This window comes from Parasteatoda tepidariorum, chromosome 2, assembly GCF_982258835.1.
Source record: "Parasteatoda tepidariorum strain Cologne lab strain chromosome 2, Ptep-v5.0, whole genome shotgun sequence".
NCBI lineage: Eukaryota > Metazoa > Arthropoda > Arachnida > Araneae > Theridiidae > Parasteatoda > Parasteatoda tepidariorum.
In genome coordinates this window covers 128,088,173-128,105,885 of record NC_141756.1, presented here as the reverse complement: position 1 = coordinate 128,105,885, position 17,713 = coordinate 128,088,173, and the positions used below count along the sequence as shown (strand labels likewise).

Sequence of the window (17,713 nt, the reverse complement as noted above, 5' to 3'; positions counted from 1 at the left end):
TTTTTTTAAAATACAAATCCCATCGTCACTTAGATCAATAGAATGTAAGGTTCGCATAAGTCTAATTTTATTATAGCAGAGAATAGTTTAACTTTCATAAAAATAGGTGGCAACATTCAGAGATGTAAATAGAACGCTTCGCAAACGCATATATTTCGCTGTTATTATTTTTCATTAAATACTTTTATAAAATATCTCTTCGCTTATTTACTGTATTGCATATTAATTAAATTCCTTGTCATTCAACTTTATCTTATATGCCGGAACCAGATTAAACTTACGAATTAACGTTTTAGAAAACAAATAATCAGATTAATCAATATATCAATACGTATTAAGTTGAGATGTTGTAAAACTGAAGAATGAAATTCTAACTATTTTGTGATTGGTTGCATCTCTGAAAAAGAAAATTCAGACTTGTAAATCGCTTTTTTAAGCTTGCCGTTTTCAGACATGTGATTGGCTGTTGTGAACGGCGGTTATTCTTCATTATTAACTGCAAAATCGTGCTTTAAAACTAAAATAAATAAAAATTTAAAATTATGTAAAAGATTTGAATGCCCTAAATGTCTTCCCTGAAAGATTCTGAATGAATTGATTCCTTAATCTTAGATTTTCATCACGTAGTTAAAAAGTTTTTCAGGGGACAAAATTAACTGCAAAAACTTTTTTTTAGAATAGAGAGATTATAACAATTTGTAATTTTGATACTTTAAATCCAAGTGACTGATTATACGGAAATAGTCGCCCTATTTTTGTTTAAGAAAAGAATTTTTATTCCTATTTCATTTGAATAAAATGAAGCAAACATTGAAATGACAACTAAATAAACTTTAGTTAGACCTTAGTGGTGATTCACTTAAGGTCTGGTTTCTTAGGACAAGCGCCTTATCTGGGCGTCAGCGTGACGTCAACGTCACGCTGACGCCAACAAAATACTGGTTTGTTAGCTCAAGGCCTGGTTTCTTAGAACTAACGCCTTATCTGGGCGTCAGCGGAAAGTTGACGTAGATCTGACGCCAAAAAAATACTTTTTTGTTAGCTCAGCGTGAGCAGTCGGTCCAACGCAGACATTATCTCTCATTGCGCATGCGTTAATAACGTAAACAAATATTTATTTTGAATTTGTATTGATTTTGTTATTGTCAACCAGTGTTTTAGAGAACAAATAATGACTTTGTTCAAGAAAAAACACATTATAGCTGAGCTAAATGAAGAGTGCTATGTTTAATGAAGAAGCTATGTTTAATGTCAAAATCAAAATCTTGGCTGATTTCAATGTGCTGTTGGATGTTGTCCGCCATTGCTTCTGTGGTTAACGTCACGCTGTAATCCAACTGCAGTTGAGTTGGACGGCAATTGAAGCTCAAGATAAGCGTTCGATGACGTATACTATCAAACTCACAAATAAACCAATCAGAGGTTAGCGCTGATTTCCAGCTGACGCCGACGTTTAGGACGACAGGCTAAGAAACCAGGCCTTAAGAGTTACACTACATTAAAACAAAGGATAGTTACCGGTGTAGTGAAGCTGGTGCTTGAATTGAACCACATTTTTTAAAGTATTCACTTGAAATAAATTGTTTCCTGACACAATTTTTGAAAACTTTTCATCACCAAACTCGACTAGGCATTATACCATAGTTTTGACAGTGCGAAATACTTTTTTGAGTCAACTCTTTGAAATATTTAAAATCTTTCCTAATAAAATGACGTCAGATTTTATACTAGTAATTTTATGCAGATTTTATACTAACATGTAAACTAGTAGAGAGTTGAATTGTATATTTTTTGCAGGTTCATTCGTGCGAACAAATGCTCCAAACCAAAGTCCTTCTCCTGTCTAAAGGTTCATTTTCTAAATATCCCGAAGGAGTTTATGAAATTAAAGTTGATGACAACAACTTAACGGTCTTACAGGTAAGATTTTATTCTTTTACTTCATTTTGGGCAATAGTATAGTTTGTTACTACAAAAAAAAATGTCCCGCAGTTCACTGTAGTTAAGACACGGTTCCCAGCAGATCACCGAAGTCAAGCATCTCTGGCTGCTGTCAGTATGCGGGTGGGTGACCACTTGGATCAGTCTGCGTAGGGACCGAGGATGTGCGGTATGGGTCCTCGTTAAACTGTTCGTAAACCGTAAAGTGCTCGATTTCGCGTGCAGGTCGTCAGGCTACCGAAGCGGGGGGTGCCATCCCCTCTGCAGAGGATCAAAATTGTGATGTCTTCGGATCATCCTCAGGGTCCAGATCGTCGCCAATAACCCATTATGCAGGTATAGTGTGACGTCAATGAATCCTATAACCAAAAATGGTGGCACCTTCTTTACACAACCCTGAAACGTTGCTTTACACGACTTACACGAAAAAAACGCACTACCTTTAATAAGTTTTGATATAATGATGGGATCTTCACGACTGGAAGGGGTTCTATTAATAAGTGCATCATCATAGTTCGCCAGACAGTCAAATGTGGGCCAATGCCTTACTCTGAAGATTTCTCCATAATGATCTCCGATTTATTTTTGATCTCCAATTCTTTCACGAATTGCATGAAAATCAGCCGCCCATATCAACCGCGGCCTTCCCCGCTTTCTCGTTCTACTAGGCTTAAAAAGCAGCAGCTTCTTTATCGTATTGTCATCACTCAATCGAATCACGTGGACCATCCAATTCATTCTATTTATTTTTATGTATTTAATAATATCGCAACGTATTTAATATGATGCAATTTTCCTCCAGTTTTGTCATGGTCCAAGCTTCAGAAGCGTATGTCAAGGCCTGACAAGAGTTTTGCAGATTAAGAAACCTAGAATTAACAAACCTTTTCAGCCCATAGACATTTTCTTTACACAATATCAATCCTGAAATAACAGGAAACGTTGCTTTACACGACTTTTAGGGTACATGTGAGCAAAAAAAAAAAAAAAAAAACGCACTACCCTGAATAATTTTTGATATAATTGTGGGATCTGCACGTCCTAGACCTCAATTTGAATGACTTGAGGGGGTGCTATTAATAAGTACAGAATATGCTAATTAATAAGTGCTGACAATATTTTAGTCAGACACAAAAGCGTACTTTCTCTGAATAAACAAACCTTTCTTTTCTACGGATTTGGATTTTTGACCCCCACAATATAGGGGGTAGTTGCGATCCGGGAAATAAGGTCCCAATAGTTTGGTGAGGAGAGGGGTGTCCAAAGTTTTGACCCCTTAATGATACCCGTTTGCGTATTTCGCTATATGTCCAAAACTTTTTACGCCTATTTGAAAAGTTTTTGCGCACAATTATAAAACTCGTGTGTCCAAATATAATTCCGTGCAGAAAATATTTTTAAGTAAATATTTATTATTTTTTATTATTTTATTTCATAATGACCGAAAAATGTTTTAATTGATGTATGAAAATTTTTGAATCATTATAAAGAATATTGTTTTACATGGCAATTTGAGAAAAATTGTTCAAATAATTGAAAAAATAGGAGAAAAATGGGTCGACGACTACAAAGTTGTTTAAATAATAGAGTGCAATGTAAGAACGAAACTTAGAAACTTCATAAAATATAATTTCATAGTCACGAACTGTTGTTATGAGAATATTGATAGGACTATTTATATTATTAGAATTAGATTGTTGGAAATAGTTGATGCAATGGTTGAAAGTTATTATGATAAGAAGTAAAAAAGAATTATAATAATGGAAATGATAAGTGTTAAATTAAAATAATAGGGCCCTCTAAGCGAATGAACCATATTTTTCAAGTTCAACTGACATGCATCGTCAGTACTTGTTTGCGACAACTACTGTAGCTAAGGTGCCCCAAAAGTTTTTAAAATTTCAAGAATTAAAAAAAAAATGTGAAGAGATTTCCCCGGCGTCAGATGTTGCATCTGACGCCGGTGAAAAAAACCTAACCCCCCCCCTGAAAAAAAACAGGAAAAGATTTCACGATTCCTGGTAACAGCTGCAGCAATTTGTATTCCTTAGTTTCATTGAAGATGAATAACTCGCAAATTTTAGTTATATTAAAATTTTAATAAAAATTTTCTTTTTAACATTTTATTAAGGTTTTAAAGCGTTTTCAAACATTTTAAAAGCTCATTTACTTAGAAACCCTATTGACTAAACTTTTCTTTTGATAAAAACTTTATTAAATCATTATTTTGGTCTTAAAATTTATTATTTTGAGAAAGAAAGAACGAGATCAATTTTTGTGTTTATGGCTATTTGTCCAAATAAATTTGCAATTGCTCTTTTAAGGCAGGAATTAGTTTCTTATATTAATCTTAGATTGTAATAATTTGTGTGTTTTTTGTGTACGTCTTTTGGCATCTATTCAATATGGTATAAAACTTTTTTTATCAACTAATTGCTATGATTATTTTCTGGTGAATAATTTTGTAATCTTAATATAGTTTATTATTTTTAATTATAGAATTCTGAAAGTATTCTCAATTTTTCTTTGTCGTATGCTGAATTTTCATTGGACGTTGGAGATATTCTGAGAATAGATAATAAGGTGAACTATTCATGGCGTACAGTAATGTAATCAGTATTTTTATTGTATAGTTATTGCATAGTAATGTAATCAGTAGTGTAATATGTAATTTCATTTTATTTTATAATTACCTGCATCTACAACTCCTTACTTTCCACTTTAAAAGTCACAGAATAAATAGTTAGGTATATAATACACTGACGCCCGGTGGTTGAGCGGGAGCGCTTCGCGCTGTCGTGCCACAGGTCCCTGGTTCGATCCTCGGGCCGGGCAAGGTTGACTCAGCCTTTCATCCCTTCAGTGGGTCGATAAATGAGTACCAAGCATGCTTGGGAACTAAACACTGGGGGTTCCGCGTTCGGCTGACCACCTGACCGGAACATCTGCTCCTGCACCCCAGAGCCCAAGGTCAAGAAAACTAAGATGGGCACAGTAGGCCTTGGCCCTCTATGGGCTGTCGCGCCACTGAGTTTAGTAGTATATAATATACTATACAAGTTTATTTTATAATTTTTATTTTATTTTATACCCGCCGTTGAACAGCCGGCCCAATCTTTTGGATTTACGACTACTAACGTTCAACTCCGTAGCCTTGCCATTTTAAACCCAATCCAGAAGACAAGAGAACTCCTGGATCGAGTATTAGGAGAAATTTGCCTTCGTGGAGAAGTTTTTGATGGAACTAACCCACATTTGCTTTACATGGAGAGGAAGATCACGAGAACCTCCCATGGTTAGCTTGACGGCAAAGGGACTCTAACCCGCGATCCGTCTACGACTGAGGATATTTCAAGTCTGCCTTGTGGTCGGTGCAAGCCGGATGCGGATTCCTATCGACCAGCCATTAGTGGGATTTGAACCCGGTTCACCTCATTGGAAGGCGAACGTTCTATTCCCATCGCGACTCATTATAAAATTTTATAGAATATAATGTGCCTCGCTTTTGATATGTATTTTTAGAATTCTTGATCTAAATGATGACAAAAAAACGTGCATGTTAGGGATCGCGCATTAATATTCAAGAGAGAAAAATGTTACTCAATCTTTTCTGGGGAAAGCAGAATTGAAAACATCAACACATATTTGATTGCCGAAAGAAATAGAGGGGAGTTAAAGCGTGATTTTAATTGGGCAAGCAAACTGGATTTGATATATTTCATTCCACCTTTCAATTTAGTGATTCGGCAGATTTCGATATAGTTTTATCATTTAAATATTTTCATAAGCTTTTTTTTTAAGGAATCTAGGAATATATAACATTTTGGAACACTCTGTATAATGAATGTAGTTTCAAGCATAACTGGTCAATAGAAGAAATACATAATTTCCACTTTATTTTACTTCATAGAAAGTCGCCTGAATTCCATTTTCTTAATTTTTTTAGAAAAGCAATGTAACTTTCCACCAAAAGCGACTTACTTACTGCTTATGCCACTCATCGAATTCTAAATGGCAATTTTTAAAGATAAAAAAAAAGGTTTGCTTTGTGGCAGAAGAGTACGAAAACCACAAGAAAACAGGTAGTTAACACAAAAGAAGCGTCAGTTGAAAACATATCATTCAACTCATGAAGTATCTTTATTTCTTAAATTATAAAATAAAAAGACTTTTGCGTTAGGTGTGAAATTCAAGGTACGAAAAAGTGTTGGGTTTTTAAAATCTATAGTGTTGTTGAGATATAGATTTTTTTGGTGTTCAAATAGTTTAGTCTTTTGTGAAACATGTACTATGCCACACCTTAATGACACTAAAGCTTATTTTTATAGATTGTATTTATAAAAAAGAAAATAAAGAATATTACATCCAATTCGCAGCTATATCTTATAATACCGAATAGAATAACAGCGTCATTGAGTTGTTCAATTTGAACATCCTATTTAAGAAATTAAACTTTCAATTTTCGTTTTCAGTTTTCAAACATATTAGTAAACTCAATGTTGTGACATATTTTTTATGAATATTTCGTGAATGAATTATAAATATGAGAATTTTTATGAAAAGAATTTCTCTTCCGCACTGAAAACAGGTTGATTCAAAATACTTTCAATGTTTTTCAACCTTCATTAAAGAAGAAATCAAGCGTCGATGCTTATTAAAACCACTGTCAAAAAAATGACCCCAAATAAAACTCAAAGGACTTCGATTCAAATAATTAAGAAAACTCTTCTATTTCGTTTCATAAAAGGGAAGATTTATTAATTCTAGAACAAAATGACAGCATCGCCTTTGCGAAGAGACATCTTAAACAAACTATTCACATTCCAAAAATATCCCCATGGCAACCACAAAACTCTACTCGTTACCATCTACTAACTGACATGTAATAAGTAAATTATTTTACCAAAAAATTCGATGAGCATAAGCACATAATATCTTACACCACAGAAAGCATCGACTCAATTTTAAATCACTGTGTCATCTTTGTATCCTTTAATGTTTGAAGAGGTTTTTATGACAATTGTCTCTATTCCAACATTTTGAAATGTATTCTGTAATTATTATTATTTTATAGATGGGTCGAAGTTTATATATGAAAAGTAATAGTAAAAGAGAGAGTCTAGATTGGATAGAAACATTGCAGACCTTAAGTGACAGACAACCGGAGTGTATTAACCTCGTACACTATCCTTTGAAATCTTATCAGGTAAGTCATCAAATAATTCTTTTTTTTTTTTTAAGGGTTGATTCATGTTTAAAGAAAGGTCAGAAACAGGACTCACAAAAAACTTGGAAAACTTATTTTTGCGTAAAAAAGTATTTTATTAATGATTGAAAACTTGAACAAGATATATGAATATATATATATAGGGAGAGTGTGAACTAATATTAGGAATTGGACACGAAAGGCATGTGGTATCAGACAACAATTTTTTTTTATTTCTAGTGACATTTAAAAGAGACCGTTCAACCAAATCATGACGACCCTTAAAAGAGAACTTTTTTGATGTGCAGCTCTCTATGTCAGTAAAGCATTTCCCAACTGCCCTACAATTATTAAATAACAATTTACTAGTATATAAAGCATGTGCACTCGATTCTAACTTGGTGACAAACACCTCTATCCATCGCTTACTCTTTCAGACTTACTGTTAGCATATTTAATTTTTTTTTTATAATTATTTAAAATAGTTTCATTAGCAAATAATAACTTCAATGATGGGTTATTTAGAACTGATTTAGCAATGAACAGAGAAAAAAGAAAAACTTTTCATGTGCTTTTGTTGAATATTTGTAATGTATTTGCAGAACACACTCATAATTGACCTCGGAAGTTGTTCAACCAGAGCAGGAATATTAATGGACCAGCGTAAGTAACATCTCTCTTTACAATAATTTTCAAACGAGTAAAATGATTTTTTTTTCGATCACATTTTAATTATTTAATTCCTCACACGTTGATTAAAATTAGCATAGATATATGCTAATCAAAGGTAAAACTAATCAAAATGTATTTCAAAAAATATATTTTAGTTTGAATTTATAAAATAAGTATGACTTACTTTAAAAAATGTTAGCATCGAACTTTTAATTGAATTTTTTTCATAGAATTTATTATTCATTTTCAGCTACATTGCCGATGTTTTTCTTTCCCAGCGTCTGTGCCACAGACAAAACTACGTAAGCATTTGTAAAACTTTATCTGTGAATATGTCTTCCTATGTGATTCTATTGTTATATATCATAATGTAATTGTTATGTATAGTTAAATATATTTCAGTACTTTTTGTGACATCATTAAAAAAAAAATTTTTGTTCAAAGGAAATATATCAGAAAATTATGCATGTGTAATGAAAGGATTTTTACCAGGAAACAAAGAGTCACAAAAAATGAGAAGGTCATTCTGACTTATCCGCTTAAGCATAGAAAAAAGATAAGCCTATTTGTTTTGCTATTTAAAAACTAATAGAGTTATAACAGTTAGAAAAGTGAAAATTGCTATGCAACCGTTTTCGTTCTTCTCAAATATTAGCTGCAGAATACAGAAATAAAGGACATTTATCATCTTCGTTGAACATTTATCGAACTGCACAAATAATATTTTTAAGATAGGGTGCGCACTAGTCTGTTGAATATTTCAGAAGCTAAATAACATAAAAATGATATAAAAAAATCTAATATAATTCAAATTGTTGGTTTTATTCGTACAGAATTTTTCATAATGACTGCATTTTTGAATCTTAACACTAAACATACCAACACTTAATCTATTTCTACCACAGCCGGTCAAATTACCGGACTTTATGTTTCTTGACTGCATGTATGAAATATGGATGTTGGGAAGGAAATAAACTAAAATTATAATTAAACAAAATTGTATAGTGTCAATTTTTATGTATTACAAACACAAAGCATAAGAATTTTTAATTCAGGGCTCTACGCATTTTTTACACATACAGTGTGTTTCTATTGCACATTTTCCTCAAACATATTTCTTCTAATTATTATTATTTCTGCCATTCTTATAATTATTATTATAATGTTATTTCTTCTAAGAGCTTGTGCTGTCTCGATTGTTTCGACATTTTTCTGGGTAAAAACTAACAGTTAGTTAGAAATGAAGTTAAGTTATCAAAATAAAATATAAAGCTTCTTACTTACCAACATATTTAGTTTTGGTCACTTTTTCTGACACAAAAATGCCAATCTGAAATGTTAGGTACTTTCTTGAAATTTGAATTCACACTTAATCTGACTGAACTCACTAAGCAACATGTCTCAGCAGAAATGTGCAACTCATCGAATGCAATACGTTGAACAAGCATAACATCGTCATTTCTGATCCTTATAAAGCAATACATCGTTCAGCCTCTCAATTGATCGATTATGGTAGAAATAGGTATTCGACAATTGTTATTCAAAACCAACAAAATATTAAAAAATTATAACAATAGAGCATTAACTGCATAGAATTGTTAGAAAAAGTCATGAAGTCAAGTGTGCAAAAACGATAAGATGATAAGCGCATTTTCGATGCAAAAGTTCTTAAGCGGTCATTTGACCTGTTATGGCATGTTTAGTGTTAACTAGGATTTCCAGAAATATATTTCAATTGCCATAATTTGAGTGCCATAATTTTATATTTCAAAAATATAACTATGGCACTCAAAAATTTTGTATGTTTGAGCTTAATTTAAATTATTTTTATGGCATAATTTTTGTTTGTTTGGTTTTCCTTTAGGGGCAAAAATGAATTCGGGATGGAAGCCCTAGAGCCATCGAAGAGGCAAAACTCGACCATATCTTTCCCCATAAGACCATCTCTACAAATCATAAAGGTTTGGTTAAAATTTTATTTAGCTTAGAATATCTTTTCCCCAAAAAAAAGTAACTCACTTTCTTTTTTTTTAATTTAAAAAAAAGGAAAAAAAAACGACATGACTTTCATTTGATTTTGCAGCACAACATAGACGTGGAAAAAGTAACGGGGATTTTCAAAAAGATATTCAAACACCTTCGAGTCGATCCGGAAAACTACACAGTAAGTTGAATAGGTATTGAACAATTTTAATTCATTTAACTTTTTAAAAAAAAGATGAATGTAACAGGATGTTTTCAAAATAAATAATGTGTGACTTATCGTACCCGAATATGGAATTAAACGTCTGCTAAAGAATGCTTTTGGAAAGAATTTTAATTGGCTCTCATGCATGGTTACGGATACAGTGAAATAATTATAAAATTTTCAGACGATAACTCTTATGTATTGAAGCGTGATTATTACTTAAAAGGCTATTCAAACGATATCTTTAGCATTGAAAATTACGGCGCTATTTTGAAAAATTCCATAAATTGGTCATAATATGAAAAAAACACAACTACTTCGATTTAGTAGGAACAACATATGACGCAATGCTAAACGAATGGAATTTAGTTGTTGTTTATTTAGTTATTGTTATTAGTAGTTGTTGTTATTTGTTTTAGTTGTTGTTGTTTATTTAGTTTCGATAACTTTTCTTTGTAATGCAATAAAATCTGGCGAGCAGCTATTTAAACGATCGAGCACTTCGTCTGTTTATTTGTGGCTTGAAGTTATGCTCGCAGAAAATGCCGTTCATGTGTTAAATTTAGTAGGAACAACACAACCTGTGACGTAGGCTATAGTATACCCAATTGCCGACGAGTAAGCAATTCAACTCTAGAATGTGCTCTAAGGGCAAAGGGACGAAAGCACCGTGATTTGGATTCAGCAGATTTCTCTCTTTGTATCCGTTTAGAATCAACACTATTTTTCTAAAAATATCATTCCAACTTTTTAAAATTGTTTATGTTTGGATGATATAAAAAGCAGATATTGCCCATCTGATATTTCGCCACCGATTATTCTGCCACTGATATGCTGGATAACTCAACTCTTAACCTTACTAATTTTTTTGAAGAAAAAAAAATACAAAAAATTGACATATTTTTTTATTTCATTAATAAATGCAAGGAACTAAAACAAAACATAACACATAAGTCTTAAGCAGAAATTTTAATTTATCCATAAAAAAACATATAATTTACCAACAGTTTACTATCCCGGACAAATGAAAAAAGTTAAATATTAATCTTTGTATGATAGTTTTTAAAACAGAAAGCGACGCAAAGTGATAATTTCCAAACGCCAGTGAAGTGATAAGCCATTTTTTAAAATCTTTTTTCTATGTAAATTCAGCAGTCATCGTATATACAATCGCACAAAATACGTGTGCAGTCCCACAATCCAACAGCAAAACTTCCAATCATAGCAGATTATTATTATCTTTTTTTTTTGCTTCCAGCCTAGTAAAAGAGTGATAAAATACTGATAATTTTTGCTACCCCCGAGTTTTCTCGGGATAATAAATATTTGCAATGTATGCATGCATACCCGAGTTAACTCGGGATAATTAGGGAAGCGCATATCTTATAATATTTTTACACACAATTTTGTTCTGTTCCTTCGAACGCTAAAAGGAATCAGCTCAAACTGCATATTAAAAGAAACATACACTAGAATATGTCAATTTAGTAGAATTAGCATATTCTGAAACCAAAGAAAATACCGATTGTTATTTAAGACCTATTGGTAAATGTATTAGATCATAAATGAGTTTGTAAATATGTTATAGGTTCTGGTGTGTCTGCCGAGGAGTTTGAGTATCAGCGCTCAAAATTCCCTCGTCAAGGTGCTGCTGGAGGAGGTGAATGTGAAAGCTGTGAGCTTGGCTCATCAAGCGATATTAACAATGTACGCTCACAATGTCAGCACTGGTGTTGTGGTCGATATAGGAGACAGAATGGATATAATGCCTGTCATTGATGGTGGGTTGTTGTTCATTTTTATCTCTGTTATTGATTCCGGATTTGTTAGTATAGTTCGTACACTTGGCTCCACCTCCTCGGACAAAGAGCTCATTTCAGTGCGGAAGTAAGAGAAGAAACGTCTCCGCGCTTGAAATGGAGAAAACCCTTAGCGCGAGCCAAGCGCTAACAGAGAATTATTTTTCAGTCACTCATTTCGCTTTATCATCTGCTATTGTACCTTTCTTTCCTCTAGCTAATTAAACACATTTAAAATTTAAAAACTGCTGTTTTACCATCAACAAGTCTCAAAGTGAGCCATTCTTTTAAAAGAGAGAAATATCACCCAATTTATGAAATATTTAATGTTAAAAAAACGATCAACAGATTGTACTGAAAATCAAAAACACAAGTGAATGCTTTCTGCTGTAATGCAAATCATACTCGAGCGTTTTTCTTACATCGTCGAATAATTTGGATAAATGGTTATTGACAGGGTAACAGGATAAATGGTTGTCCGTGTTTAACTCCCCAGTTGTTACCTGACCCAGAAGACAAAGAAACTTCTCCAGCTATTCGACTTTATTGAGGACGTTTTCGTAACCCATCACAAAGGGAATGCAATCCCCTCAAAAGATTGGCCCACACTAGCCTCTTCTCGCTGACGATATTTAACGCCAGTACTGTGCTGCGTTAAATACGCTGCAGACTCTGCGTACTCTTTTCATCAACCGTCTATCATCGGAATTTGAACTTAGGTAAAAAAAGAAATGTAGAGAGAAGAAGTCTAGCTTACCGAATACGTAAGCAATACGGGGAATGGCTTGGTGCGGTATGCTGCACCAGAAAAACCACTTATTTGTCTCCCTCGCCATGAAGTCTGTTGCTATGGAAACAAGAGCATTTCAAAGTTTGGAACTCCTTTCTCCCTTTTTCTCGTCGACCAGAGCCCTGGTTAAGCCTCGTCACCATAGTCACAGTCACTACTCCAGACGGATGGCTAGGAGAGTTTTTAACATAGACAAACTCTATCAAAATTCAGCAGATCATCCTATGTGCTAAGATTCAGCGTATGCGCATAAGAACGACTTCTCAAATCAATATCTCAATGACAGTATCGTTCATAAATTGAGCAAAATGGCAGCAGCAGGCTAACTATATCTAAAAAGAGAAAGCATTTCCCCAACCTTAGCAGTGATTGGGAGAGAGAAAAAACCCATCATAAGAAGAACCGTCCGTTCTTTCTACTGCATTTAGGGACCTTACGTCTATGGAAGATAGCCTTCCTTCCCTATGCATATTCTTTGCTTCATTAGAAGGCGAGGGTTCTACAGTTTATGGCCAAATTATGAGACGTAAAATATAAATATTTCGAGTTAGTATTAATTTCGAGTTATTATTAAGTTAAAAATATTTCGAGTACAAATTTATCAAAACTTAAATTTTCTTGTAAAGATAATTTTTCGTAAGATAGAGCATATTCTTATGACTGTTATCGATATCTATAAATTTGTTTAAAATGAACGTTTCACTGCTCCTCTTTATTTATAAATATGTTAATTTAAAAATAGGGATACAAATAAAAACAGCTTTATTTATTTATTTTTAGGATTTGTTGTTGAAAGTGGAGTCACCCGACTACCGTATGGAGGCCAAAGACTTATTCATCATATGAAACATGCTTTAGCTCAGAAACATATAAGGTCATTATTTACACACTAATTAGGCTCCCTCACATGCATTATTTCTTTCTTCTCAATAAATTATTAAGCATTATTTCAGTTTGAGCAAAATTTTAGGTAATTTTCAATTAGCTGGCACAAGAGAAAAGTCGCCAAATTTTTTTTTTTTAAATCTCCGAAACAAAATGGACGTTTACAAAAAAATTAAGTATAATGAAAAAAAGAAAATTTCAAAAAGAGTAGTAATGAATAAATAGTTTAATATCGTTTCGCCCAGTTAAACGAAAGGTACTCAATTTTACTTCACTTTAAAAAAAACTTTAATAAGAAAAACTAAACTTTCAATGAAGCATGAAAGAAAACAACTTTGGAATAATGAAACAGAGTTTAACTGTTTTGCTCTTCACCTACAACAAATAATTGTGCCATAAACATTTTAAACTAAATAAATTTCTCTTTTTGAAAATTTATAAATAATACACTAATATAATACAATCGTTACTCGAACGAAGTTATTTGAATAATAATTAATTTATTATTTTTTTGTGTGATCATGATAAACTAAATTTTCAATATTTTATATCTTAAAATAATAAAAAAAGCAATGAAAATTTTTCTTGTATTTAGGAAGTGACTGCTTAAAATTTAATAAAGTTAAAGTAACTTAGGTGAACTATTTTTCCGACGTAACTTTTAATATTGAAATTGTCCTTAATACGAAATTTATTATTTTTACAACTTTTTGCAGCTCGTGACTGTCTCAAAATAAGATGCATTATTTATATACATATTTCTCTTTCGCAGTTTATCAAACGAAATAGACTCATTTGTTGTACAATATATAACAGAGAAACTTTCCTATATTGCTTTGGATTATGAAACGGAGCAACATTTGGCCACTTCTCACCCGGAAATGGTCAGAAAATCCATCAATTTACAATCCTTTGCCAAAGACGAAACCTGTTTGCCGTAAGATACTTTTTTGAATCATTTTTTTTTTCAAAATTTCTTCCAGAAATAAAATATTCATGACCTCAGAGGCTTTCATAAGAATGTGATAACTAACGGAAAAATGGGTCATAACGCAGCCTCCCCCCACCCTTTTAATGTATGCGTAAAAGCACCCTTTAAAGCAGGGATGGGCAAACTACGGCCCGCCGTAAGGTTTTATCCGGCCTGCGGATAGAATTTTAACTTGCCGATCTGTGACGAATATAAACAATATACATCCATTTTTTGTCTACTTTGTTTAAAGCTATTTTTGTTCCTTCTTTTTTAACAAAGTATTGAAGACCTTTTTACTTGCTCTATTTTTGTTCTACAAAACAAAAATTGATGGAAATATGCAGCTTCAATTGGTAAAATGTTGAAAGCAAAATTTCTTTATAAAATAGCCGTAGATTGGCGCCATTTGAAGCAGTTGTTTCTAAATATGCCATAGTTTGAGTTTTACAAATCATTACCAAACGCTAGTTTCCCAAATTTAACATTCATGCCCAGAAAATCAGTGCTATGTTTGCTTCATTTGCTTCATCAGTGCTATGTTTGCTTGAACAAGTGTTTTCAACTATAAACCTTAGAAAAAATCCCTTCAGAACTAGACTAACAGTCAAACATTTAGCTTTGAGCATTAAAATAAGTACATCTCACTTGGAACCTCAATATAAACTTCTTTTAAAAATGAAATCGCAATTTCATTCATATCATTAAATATTTAATTTAAAACTTGCATATCGTTTTTCTATTTTAGAAGTTTCTACTTGGCCCTCTAAACTTTTTTTCTTCGTATTTTTGCCCTCGACCAAAAAAGTTTGCCCTTCCCTGCTTTAAAGTAATACTTCACAGTAAATAGTGCATTTTAAACAAAGTTTGATGGTTCGAAACCACTATTTTCGATAAATAACTTATGCCAAAGGCCGGGATAGCCAGGCTGGTATGGCACTGGGCACATGTCCAAGAGGTCGTGGGTTCGATCCTTACAGGCCGAAGACTCTCCGTGTAGTAAATGGTGACTGATGCACGCTAAATCTGTCGAGTCACAAAGTCCTCCATGTTCCCATAAACAAATCAATACCTCTGGGGGTACTGATACAGTAGTTCCCTTGTCTTCTGGATTGGGTTCAAAATGTCAAGGCCACGGAGTTGAACATGAGCAGTCGTAAACCCAAAAAAAATTGGGTTCGGCTGTTCAATGACGGTTATGAAATAACGCGTGCGAAGATCACATATTTTAACTCGGAAATAAGGGACTCGTTCAAAAAAATTAAATACAATTCTCAATAAATAAATACTCATAATGCTACGAGATTTCGATGTCATAAATTTCGCTTTCCGTACCACATACGTGAACCTGCATGTTCTTGACTGTATTATTTTTAAATATTAAACAAAATTTGCGATAGCTGGTTACCCAAGGATCAAATGCTTTTCCTTTCCATAACTGTATGTACGATGGTTGATAAATTTACATAGAAGAAAAAAAAAGAGTAAAAAAAATGGCGTTCGCGAGCGGAAGTGAAAGCAATGGAGGTGATTTTTCAGATGATGAAAATGTGAACATACACAAAGAGTAACATTTAACTTTTTTCATTTGCCCGAGATCATTTGGGATAGTAAACTGATGGTCAATTAAATATTTTTGACACATAAAAAAATAAAAATTTCAGTTTGGAACTTGCGTATTATGCTTTGTTTTAGTTCCCTGAAATAAAAAAAAAATACGTTAAATTTCTGCATATTATTTTTTAAAAAAAAAATGTTAAGGGAAGCAGTTAAAAGTCATTGAATTGATTTATTTTGTTCTCAGCTTTTTCGAATTTTTCTTTTAGGTTCGCTACTTTGGAAGAGGCTCGATTCAAAGTACCCGAAGGCCTCTTCAATCCTGATCTGTGGGGTCTGGATTTTCCTGGTATCCACAAATTGGTGCAGAAAGCAATACAGGCTGCTGGTGTCGATACGCGTAAAAAAATTGCCGAAAATATTTACACGAGCGGTGGTGTGACTTTAATTCCTGGATTTGTGGAGCGTTTGAGGAAAGAAGTCTCAAAATTGAACCAACCACGAATCACACCCAAAGTAAGCAAGAGTCTACTTTTTTCTTCTTAAAAATAAATACAGGGTATCTGCTCACCTGGAAACTCATGAGAAGTCATGGAAAGTCATGAATTTCGGTACTGAATCGTATGTGTCACGAAATGTCACGATTTTAACTATTTTTTTTTCTTTAAAAAAATCATGGAAAGTCATGGATTTAGGGGTCACCGAAAAATCAAATTTTTTTTAAAAATGGAATTAAACCCTCCTCCCCAATTCCACGGTGTTCCGAATATCTCAATGTATAACAAAATCCCCACTCACAGTCATATTTTATTAAAATATAAAATGTTTTTATCATGTTCTTTAAAAGTTACGGTGTTTTTTCAAAATATGAAAGAAAAAACATCATTTCTAGAGCGAATTATCTTTTAAACTTCTGTGATTTCAGAAATTTTGTTATTTATTATTTTTATTTTATCAATTTAAAATTCTAACTGAAGCAAACTAGTCATTAGTGATTTTTTTTTATATATTCTGAAATGAGAACAGAAAAATCCAGAGTATTTCTTTCCTTTCCGATGAGCAAGAAAAGCATCTTTAGAATATAATTCTGCTGAAAAAAAAATGAAAAAAAAATTTTTTTTTGCTTCTGAATTTTTTTTGTTTATTTTATTGCTTCAACTCTTTCTTTACTGCCGGCCAGGTGGCCGAGCGGTTAGTGCGCCTAACTGCAGGTTCGAATCCCGCTCTGGGCATGGATGTTTCTCTCTCTATGTGTTGTCCTCTGTTGTGTGTGACGTGTGAATGTGGCCCACCCTATAAACGGGTTTGTAGCAGTGTGGCGTGGGTCATGTTGCTCGCCTCCGTGACTTTGGTTGACAGGTGCCCACTGGGTAACGTGAAAAGAATAACAATTCCGGTATCTTCTAAGGCGAAGAATAATGATCAGTGCCTGCCATTTGAGAAAAAAAAACTTTTTCTTAACTCTGTCATTTAAATTTAAAATCTATAAATATGAAGATGCAGAGTGTAACAGTTTTGGTTATATATTTCAATTAATGTTTTTAAAATGCTTTTTAAATTTTTTTTTCTCTGGAGAAATTAGTAACTTCATTAAGTCATGAATAGTTCTTGGAATGAGTCATGAATTTGAAAATCTCAAATGTAGCAGATACCCTGTAAATATTTTCATTGATAGTCGGCAAAGAATTTCCAGAGCTTAAAATTT

At 33.0% G+C, this 17,713-nt stretch overlaps 1 protein-coding gene across 1 annotated transcript in view; it reads left to right on the top strand.

Moving 5' to 3' along the window:
* Positions 1 to 17,713, top strand: part of LOC107438914 (uncharacterized) — a 48,213-nt gene that overhangs the window by 27,256 nt on the left and 3,244 nt on the right. The window contains exons 5-15 of the mRNA XM_087158379.1: positions 1,798 to 1,920; positions 4,441 to 4,524; positions 7,016 to 7,147; positions 7,750 to 7,810; positions 8,070 to 8,121; positions 9,684 to 9,780; positions 9,903 to 9,983; positions 11,596 to 11,788; positions 13,377 to 13,470; positions 14,254 to 14,418; positions 16,278 to 16,524. Of these exons, the coding sequence (XP_087014505.1) occupies positions 1,798 to 1,920; positions 4,441 to 4,524; positions 7,016 to 7,147; positions 7,750 to 7,810; positions 8,070 to 8,121; positions 9,684 to 9,780; positions 9,903 to 9,983; positions 11,596 to 11,788; positions 13,377 to 13,470; positions 14,254 to 14,418; positions 16,278 to 16,524 (1,329 nt within the window). The remainder of the gene's footprint in view (positions 1 to 1,797; positions 1,921 to 4,440; positions 4,525 to 7,015; positions 7,148 to 7,749; positions 7,811 to 8,069; positions 8,122 to 9,683; positions 9,781 to 9,902; positions 9,984 to 11,595; positions 11,789 to 13,376; positions 13,471 to 14,253; positions 14,419 to 16,277; positions 16,525 to 17,713) is intronic.